This window comes from Hyaena hyaena, unplaced genomic scaffold, assembly GCF_003009895.1.
Source record: "Hyaena hyaena isolate Hyena2069 unplaced genomic scaffold, ASM300989v1 scaffold_83, whole genome shotgun sequence".
In the NCBI taxonomy this organism is placed as follows: domain Eukaryota; kingdom Metazoa; phylum Chordata; class Mammalia; order Carnivora; family Hyaenidae; genus Hyaena; species Hyaena hyaena.
This window is the reverse complement of record NW_024080715.1, coordinates 2,320,363-2,329,665: the sequence shown is the minus strand read 5'-3', so window position 1 is coordinate 2,329,665 and position 9,303 is coordinate 2,320,363. Positions and strand designations below refer to the sequence as shown.

The 9,303-nt window shown below is 39.1% G+C and overlaps 1 protein-coding gene across 1 annotated transcript; it reads right to left on the bottom strand.

Annotated features, from left to right (window-relative positions):
• Nucleotides 1-732: 732 nt before the first annotated feature.
• Nucleotides 733-7,756, bottom strand: MRPS30 (mitochondrial ribosomal protein S30). Its single transcript, XM_039234180.1, has 5 exons — nt 7,166-7,756; nt 5,279-5,424; nt 4,426-4,531; nt 3,280-3,456; nt 733-1,100 (listed from the first exon to the last, which is right to left on the bottom strand). The coding sequence occupies exons 1-5, from the start codon at nt 7,740-7,742 to the stop codon at nt 811-813; spliced, it is 1,296 nt and encodes a 431-aa protein (XP_039090111.1). The 5' UTR covers nt 7,743-7,756; the 3' UTR covers nt 733-810.
• Between the last annotated feature and the right edge of the window lie 1,547 nt (nt 7,757-9,303).

Here is a 9,303-nt window from a genome sequence, read left to right as displayed (position 1 = left end):
AAGGAAGGAAAAGAGGGAACAGAGGTTGTCATATGACTACAGTACCTAACGAGGTGTTTTAAATATTTACAACAGAAGGTTATATAAAATAAAAAGAATAAGCATGACTATACAAAGGTAATTCTTTGCCCTCACTAAAATGTTTCGAGTGACTCTTAATTCTCAACAAGATTAACAATTTTACCAACTGACAACTGATTCTGAAACATAGCAAACCTAGTTTCCTAATCTTTGGGATAGAGCAAATTATATAAACAGAAATAAGTTAACATGGCTTCTGAGTGCTAAGAACCTAAATTCCATATAATTCATCAACTATATTATTAACCATCTGTGAAATTGTGGAAAATTCACTTAACTCCTCTGGGCCTCAATTTCCTATCTTTGCAAAATATTGTTCATGTTTTAAAGCTGTTTGAGTAGGACTCTGAAACTCTCTATCATGTTATTAATGAAAAAAACTAAAAAAAAGAAAAATATAACACATCTACATCCTCAAGCTTTTGAATTCCTGTCCTTACTATACTTTCAAAATAGCATGTAATTAATACCAGATATTGAAGATAGCTCAATGAATCTCATCAGTTAGTCATATATGAATAAAATTACCTTAAAATCAACATACTATATTTCAAATGAGATCTTTCAGTGTATGAGGAGAATGAGAGGTCTAATCAATCACAGGTTAACATGAAATATTTGTCTCAAAATAATGGCCTTGACAGTTACAGGTCTCGTCATTAAAGTTCCTTTTATTTTTCCTTCAGTGAAATTTAAGCATTCCCAAAGTCTTGAATCAATGATTTCTTCTTAGTTTTCCAACTGCTGTGATTTGTCTTCTTTTGGTCTGTTCAGTAGAAAGTGAACTATCTGAAGTAGGACATCATCATTAAAACCTTTCACATCATTATCTTCGATGGTTTCATAAAGAGGCTTACTTTGTGTCCCCCAACATATATTTTTACGAGGGTTATTTTGATCAGCTTGTGTCGTCAGTGCCAAAGTATTTAATTGGTAGCAGAAAAAGGAAAAGTATTTTCCATCTGTGATCACGCCCTGAGAGACAAAAGGTCGAGTAACATCTGCTTCACTCCAGAATCCTACAGAAAAAAGTTAAACCGAAATTGACACATAGAATTTATTTTACCAAAACAAAACATACACATCAGAGGGTATCAAATACCACCTGAAACCTAGATATTTTACCTACCAAATTGCTGAAGGTCTTGAAGTCTTCCTCATCTTCTCCACTCTAATCCTACATTCTATTTCTGCATCAAAAATTATTTCCTCCCTTCTAATATCCCCAAACTCATGACACATTCTCAACAACTTGGGCCGTCAACAGCTTTCAACCTTAACCTACTTTACCTAAAAAAAGCAGCAAGCTCCATCTATGTTGATGTCCCTGTAACTGAACATCATTACTCACCGACTTCAAATATGTTCCCACGTTCCCAGCATCAGTAGCACCTGCCGCCTGGGAACCATTACAGCCATTTACTCCCCCCAATCTACAAAACCATACCTTCAGACTTTCTAAGCACTTCAATCATGTCCTTAGACAAATTCTATGTCTTCCCTTACATATTTCAAACTTGGTTTTATGAGCTGCCGTCATTTTGTCGTATCCTGTGTCATTAGGTTCCAGGAGGCCTTTAAAACCTTTACTACTCAAATTTGCTGGCTGCTTCTTGTTCTAGACTGACTGGTTAAGAACTTTTAAATCTTACTGCCAGAGACAAGCAGCAGTATTATTTCTTCATACATATTTTCTATCAGCCTTACTGAAGATACCTGATAGATAATATTGTCAGCTTTTGTAATTAATTATAGGAAAAAAGCAGCACTTTATGTTTCATGCATAAACAGTGCCACTCTAATATCTTTTTTTCTTCAGTTTTTTTTAATGTTTATTTTTGAGAGAAAGAGAGATACAGAGCATGAGTGGGGGAGGGTCAGAGAGAGGAAGACACAGAATCCGAAGCAGGCTCCAGGCTCTGAGCTGTCAGCACAGAGCCCAACAAGGGGCTCGAGCTCATAAACCGTGAGATCATGACCTCAGCTGAAGTTGGCCGCTTAACCTACTGAGCCACCCAGGCGCTTCCACTCTAACATATTTGAGGAAGATTCCTCTGTCTCTGCTTCTGTCTAATCCTATTCCTATTCTCTCCATTTAAGTGAACTGTGAGTAAAAAATTACAATAAATTATACGTATATTTACATATATATATGAGAAAAAAAGGTGAGCTTGAAAATAATTAAATAAGTATTAAAATCCCTCCTGGGAACTCACATAGGATTAATCTGGTTACATAGTACAGTTTATCACTTCAGGTTTTGTAATACAGTCCAAATGCTTCATAATGGGCTCTCAGAGTCCTAAGTGATAAGGTTGCCGGCTTCCTTTGTCTCATCCTCCACCATCCTCTCCCTCCCTTTCTTCTTTGTTCTTTAAATACTTCAAGTCTTTTCCTACTTCAGAGACTTTTAGTTGTATTCCCTTTGCCTGGAAGTGTCTTTCCCCCAGGTTTATGCTTAGGAAGCTCCGCAACAGTCAGGTCTTTGTTCAAATGTCATTTTTGGAGACCTCTCCTGAATTACTCCATTTAGACAGATTCTGCTCCATAGTCCATCTGCACCCCATAAATCATTCTGTCCCTTATATATTACTTTTCCTCCATAGTATTACCACTAGCTAAAAGTATTACATGTTTATTATTCTTTACTCTTCTCACTATAGGCTCCAGGACAGCAAGAGCTACCTGCCTCATTCAACACTGTATCTTCAAGGCCAATGGTATTGGGTTCATAAAAACCATGCAATCACTATTTACTGAATGAATAAACAACCTCTTAATCCACCACATCCTGGAGATAACCATCAAAGATATTACATAGGATAGTTGTAATTTAATCTAAAATTTAATCCACCAAAGCATGTCCTTTTCCAGCTTCTGAAAGCTCCTATCATCTACAAAGTTGACTCAGTTGGCTATAGTGTTTTTATATGCTTGAGAACAACAGAATAAAATTCATTCATACAAAACTGGTTAAAGTGAAAAGATCAAAATAACTATCTAAATGCCACTTGCCAGCTGCAAAATGTAAAATATTTAATTATGAATTTTAAAACAATTGTATTTTGTGTCATTGCGAAAGTTTTCAAAATGATGATTCAACCTCCATTTTAACCCAAAGAAAACAATTTGAACTGTTAATTCTTAAAATGTCACAGATCTCTTCCAAGAACAGTAATGGCATAAGATCAGTTTTACCTTGATACATAGCTTGTGCTCCGGTCCAAGCAAAAAGGCTTGCGATAGCATTTGCTCTAAAAACAACTTCTATCTGATCAGCACAGTTTTGTTTCAAAAGCCTTTCCCTTTTTAATTTGTCAGGTAACAGATGAAACTGGGTATGACCATAACAGTAGGGATCTGCTGTCTTTGAGCCTGAAGAGCAAAATAAAAACATTTCAGATGAAATGTACACATGAACAGCTGGAGCACCTCTTTTGTCTTTACTTCTAACCCACCCTTCTCCTCTACACATCGTGTGATCAGTATTCAAAATACACAACTGGGATAGTTTACTTATTTATTTCATTGATTATAATAAAGTTAAACTTCACATGAAAATACCATCTACTAGCTATCATCAAGCCCACTATGGCACAGGATAAGTCAAAAGAATGTATGTAAAATTGATTTAAAAGTTTCCTTTATCATTTTAATGTAATAATTACATACCTTGTTCTTATTTTTTAAAAATGACTTTTATACTATATTTCCAAATAAGGAAAAGAATAGTCAGTATTTCATGAAATGCTGATATTCTTGAGTTTAGTAGTAGTCTTTTCAAGCAACAGTTCCCATAATTCACTCTAAGACCAGAATGACCCAGAGGCAGCTGATAAAATAGGTCTAGAGAAGTAGTATAAAGCTGGTTTCTTAAAACCATCAAGTCAACTATAAATGGACAAAAAGACAGCAAAAGTACAAGCTGCACAAGGACAGCTATCAGGCCTTATTAATTTTTATATTCCTAATGGTTATCACAGTGTGTGGTACTAACAAGACTTTTATTAAAAAAAAAAAAAAAAAAAAATCACTGCCTCAAGTCTGATTCTATATGGGTTTCCTTTTGAAAAACCACAAATTACTTTTTTTACACAATAAATCAACAAAGCCTAATACATGTACTATTTTTTAAAGTGCTGCTAATTAAATAGAAACAAGTAAAATTTTAAATGGTGATCTGAAAGAATACTTTCTTCTCAATTTTCATGCATACTGCAACAACCTGAGATTATTGTTCTGCTTGGAAACTACCTGAAACCTCTTGGTCTTCAAGAATTATGTAAATGTGCATGGGATCCTTTGGACACACTGATGGCACAATATTTCAAAAGGGAAACTTACCAATAAATATGGTATTTTCATACTGTCGTTTGAATAATGGAAGTTTGTCTGGCTTACAATTCATCACAGGGATTTCGATAGGTACAGAATAATCCAGCGGCACAAACTTCAAGGAAAGTCATAAATTAATTCATAGCAACACTAGTATGTACATACTTTACTCACATTGTTAATAGATTTAAAATCTTAAAATGAGATTTTTTTTTTACAAAATTATTTGATAACATCACCAAATGGGCCAAATCCAGCCAGCCATCTAATTGACAAATAAAGTTTTACTGCAACACAGCCATGCACGTTCATTTACATATGGTACATGGCTGCTTTGACACATAAGAACTAAGATGAATAGTTGTAACACAGACTTATGGCCCCAAAGCCTAAAATATGTACTGTCTGGACCTTTATAAAAAAACAAACGTGCCAACTTCTGATACAGACACAAAGACAACGCTCAAAACATACTTATTTTCTCCAAAAGAACTAAAATATGTAAAATGACCAGCTTATAATTATAAATATGTCTTGGTTTATGATTAGGTAGTGGAATCTATTATGCATTACAATCATAAACTATTTTCAATTGTTTATATTTTTATAGTTAAGAAAAAGATTTGTAGGGTCTTGAAAACTGATGCTTTAATCTTAACTTAAAAATGATTATTTGACCTTTAAGGACTACACATACCATAACAGGTTAAAAAGCTAAAAATGAATTTCAGATGAGATGTATTTGAAAGAAACTCAAAAGGGATCCATCCAAAACTTTCAGTCCTAACCAAGCCCATTACCTAGGCTGCCTATGACATTTCCTCACCAGATGTCAGTAGATACATATGCAATAAATCCTTACCTCTGGGAGTTGTTTGGACATTCGAATCTGGGTGTGTGGTTTATCATTTATTTGGTATCGCAAAGCATCAACTCGACCTTTCCGATGACCACTAGGGATAATTTCTTCACCACGCAACCAGTAAAAGTGAACTGGACGTTTATAATCTGTCAAAAGATATTCAAAATTTTCTTATCCCATCATTTAGATAAATTTGGTTATTATTAAAATACCAGCAATACAGAACTCAAGAATAACTGTGCATATTAAAAATATACCAAAAATTACTCTGGCGTAAGATAGAGTCTAGCTTATAGGATATTTTAACTTCAATGATCAGGACTTAAATATAATGCTCAAACACTTATTGTCTATTTGCGCGATCCATAATACACAAACACCGTAATGAAAGAGGTTTCTCAGTTAAGAATAAACAAAGAATGACCAACAGGAATATCACTCACGAAAAATAGTAAGTATTTTTAGTAGTCGGAGCTGTCTTAAGAATTACTAGTTCAAGGGGTGCCTGGGTGGCTCAGTCGGTTAAGCATCTGACTTGGGCTCAGGTTATGATCTCACAGCTCAGCACTTGGGTTCCAGCCTCCCCGTTGGGCTCTGTGCTGACAGCTCAGAGCCCGGAACCTGCTTTGGATTCTGTGTCTCCCTGTCTCTCTCAAAGATAAATAAATGTTTAAAAATTTTTTTAATAAACATAAAATTAAAAAAATGAATTACTAATTCAATCTTCACAATAACTCTCAAAGGTAGGTATTGTTGTCATCACCTCCATTTATAGAAGAGGAATTTGGGTCTTGACAAAGTCAAGGAAGTTTTCCTAGGCCAACAATCAGGAGTCAAAATCAGTGAGGCTTCTCTCAAGGCCACTTCTTTCCCAACTGAGACGGAAGTAAATTAGCATGCACACTACAAAGCTCAGTTGAACACACATCTACGGTTATAATAACAACATTAATTCAATAGGTATTTATTAAGACACCTGCTAGGCGGTAGATATAAAGAACACGTCAGAAACACTGATTTTTAAAACTACTCATTACTTTTTTCAAGTCTGCACTAAGCAGTTTATAAAAGTTGTTGTTTCCCGGAAACCCAGAATGCCTAGGTTTGAATCCTGAACTCAAATCTACCAGCTAGAGGCTCTCGACTAGATTCATTTTACCTTTCTGTACCTCAGGCTATTTTTACTCCATTTATAAAACATACTACGTACTATAAACAGTTATTGGGAGGATCAAATTGATGGCGCGTATAAAATGTAGAACTGGGCCTGGCACAGAGTAAGTACTGAGTAAATGTTAGGTATTTTAATCCCAATCACCTTTAATGTTCACAATTCTACGATGAAGTGAACTGACACAGAGTCACGGAACTTTTCGGTGGAAGGGCCAAAAGCCGACTCCAGGTCTGTCGCACCTTCTCAGAGCCCCTTTTCCCAACCAGCACTGCTTTTCCGTTTGGCTGGACCTTCACAAAGCAGAGCCAGGGACTGGAGTCGTGCAAAGTTGTACAGCTAGTAGGTGGCAGCCCCTGCCCCAGAACCCAGTTTCCAGATTCCTAGGGCAGTGACTATTATACCTGGCGGCGCCCGGCAAGGCGCGAAAGGGCTGGGGGGGTGGGCCGAGCCCACCGGCGGCAAGGAGGAGGGCAATCCGCAGATGAGGTGCCGTGTGACCCACGAAAACCCCAAACTGGCAAAACAGCCTTAGGGATGGAGGTCGGCCAGTGAGGTGACCCTAAGGGGATGGGGGGGATGGGGGGAGGGGGATGGGGGGAAGGGGATGGGGGGGCGGGGGGAAGGGGGTGGGGGGGGCCCGAAATGACAACGCAGAGAGAAAGACATGAACAGTCCCCACCACCCCCGCCCGACGTGGCGGCCCCAAGGCTCACCGAGGGCGGCGGTGACCAGAGCGGGGTTGTGTGCACTGAGCAGGCCCACGACGGCGGCCACCAGCTGATCCAGGAAGGGCGAGGCGACGGCCTCGCGGTCCTGATAGAGGGGCGCGCGCCGCTTGCGCCGCAGGTAGAAGTGCTCCTGCAGGAGGCAGTCACACGCGGCGGCGCGCAGGGCCTCCAAGTCCAGGGCGGGCGCTGGCTCCGCGGGCGGCGCCGGCAGGCCCGACACGAACACAGTCTTGGTGAAGCCCTGATACCAGCGGTCAGCGTTCAGGGCGAAGGTCTGCGGGTAAACGACGTACTTCATGAACTGCATCTTGGTGAGGATCCGCAGCTTCTCGTCCACAGACTCGGCCGCGTGCACCGTCGCCTGCCACCGCTCCACTCGCCGCTGCCGTGCCGCCTTGCTTTTGGCAGTCAGAGAGGCCACGACTGGCGGGTAGCGCGCGACGGGCACCGCCGCGACTTGTGGGCCGGTCACTTCTGGAGCTGCGACAGCGGCCTCGGCCGCAGTGTGCAGTGACAGCCGCGGCCCGCGGAGCGCTAGCCCGCCACACCTGGCCGCCGCCATCTTGGCTCGGGGTCTCGGACCCGGAGGTTAATTTCAGCAAACGTCCCTGCCCTCTTTGCCGTAAGGACCAATCGAAAGCGGAAATTGAGGAGGAGGCCGATTCTCAGAGGGCCTGAGATACGTTGCGTCATTCATTTCTTAGCCAATCAGGTCGCTCCTCTAACTTAGTTTCCAGTGTCCCGCAGCGTTTGTAGAGCGAGGGCAAAACTTGTGTGCGAGTAGGTTTTCCACCGGCCTGGTTGGGAAGAGTGAAACTTCTGAGAAGGAATTGCCTTCACCTGGATTGCACTTCCCACCACGACACAAATCTCATGGGAACCATTTAGGAACGTTCTTCATCGAAACCTCTAGCCCTTGGTTAAATGTACTGGTCTCAGTTGTGTGTGGCACACCCCACCTCTGTTGAGTATTAGTTCTTAAGGTTGAAATTTAGTAAAAATATTGTTCAAAAATGTTTAATTTATAATACGTGCTTATTTTCTTAAGTGATACAAGCATCACTTATAAATGACCAAATGACCATTGCTAATCTTTGAGAAAAATAATTCCATGTTTCTGTATGCTAATTGATATATAATTTGCTTTATTTGTTTTAATTCCCCTAATTTTTCAAAACGGGGAATATACTTTTAGTGGGATTTCACTGAAAAAAAAAGAAGGAAATAACAATAAAAAGCCACTAAGGAATTATGTTTAAATTTTGCTTTGTGTTAAAACACATTATTTCAACATGAGTCAATTCCTACTAATCTGTGAGCTCCTTGAAGAAAGGAACTTTTATTCTTTAATCCTCAGCAATCAATCAATACCTGTGCATAGTAGGTAATCAATAAATACCAGCTAAAAATGTCACCTAAATCACTAAAAATTTAAGCTTATTTCAGATAATCTAGTTTATTGACTCATGCTCATATTACAACTATGAACTGGAGTGATATTTATTTGGATTTATTGCAGTAATTCTTGAAGATATTGAAAACCAAACATTCTGTTGCTAAAAGGAAGTTGTAACTTATGTATACCTTTGGGTGAGAAGTGATGGCACAATTTAACTCTGAAGTTGCAGGTCTATTAAACTGAAATTTAGAAATACATCAAATTTGTTACAATAATATCTTTCGTGAGACGTTGGTAGCAGAACTCAAATATCTTGACGTTAATATAACAAAAGGAGGACATAAAAGAGTTAAAATCTTTAAACTTTATTCAGTATTTAAAAAGTAAAAGTGAGCCAAGGAAACAACCCAGAAAATTAATAGGCAACCAACGGAATGGGAAAAGATAGTTGCAAATGACATATCAGATAAAGGGTTAATATCCAGAATCTATAAGGAACTCACCAAACTACACGCCCGAAAAACAAACAACCCAGTGAAGAAATGGGCAGAAGACATGAACAGACACTTCTCCAAAGAGGACATCCAGATGGCCAACAGACACATGAAACGATGCTCAGCATCCCTCCTCATCAGGGAAATACAAATCAAAACCACACTGAGATATCACCTCACGCCAGTCAGAGTGGCTAAAATGAGCAAATCAGAGAACTCTAGATGCTGGC

Bases quoted from the DNA above. Each gene is read 5' to 3' on its own strand.
- MRPS30 (XM_039234180.1), bottom strand. From the start codon at position 7,742: ATGGCGGCGGCCAGGTGTGGCGGGCTAGCGCTCCGCGGGCCGCGGCTG. The intron at 4,532-5,278 runs GTAAGGATTTAT...CTTTCCTTGAAG, and splicing joins TGTCCAAACAACTCCCAGAG to TTTGTGCCGCTGGATTATTC. The intron at 1,101-3,279 runs GTAAAACTGATC...TTTTTTCTGTAG, and splicing joins AGCACAAGCTATGTATCAAG to GATTCTGGAGTGAAGCAGAT.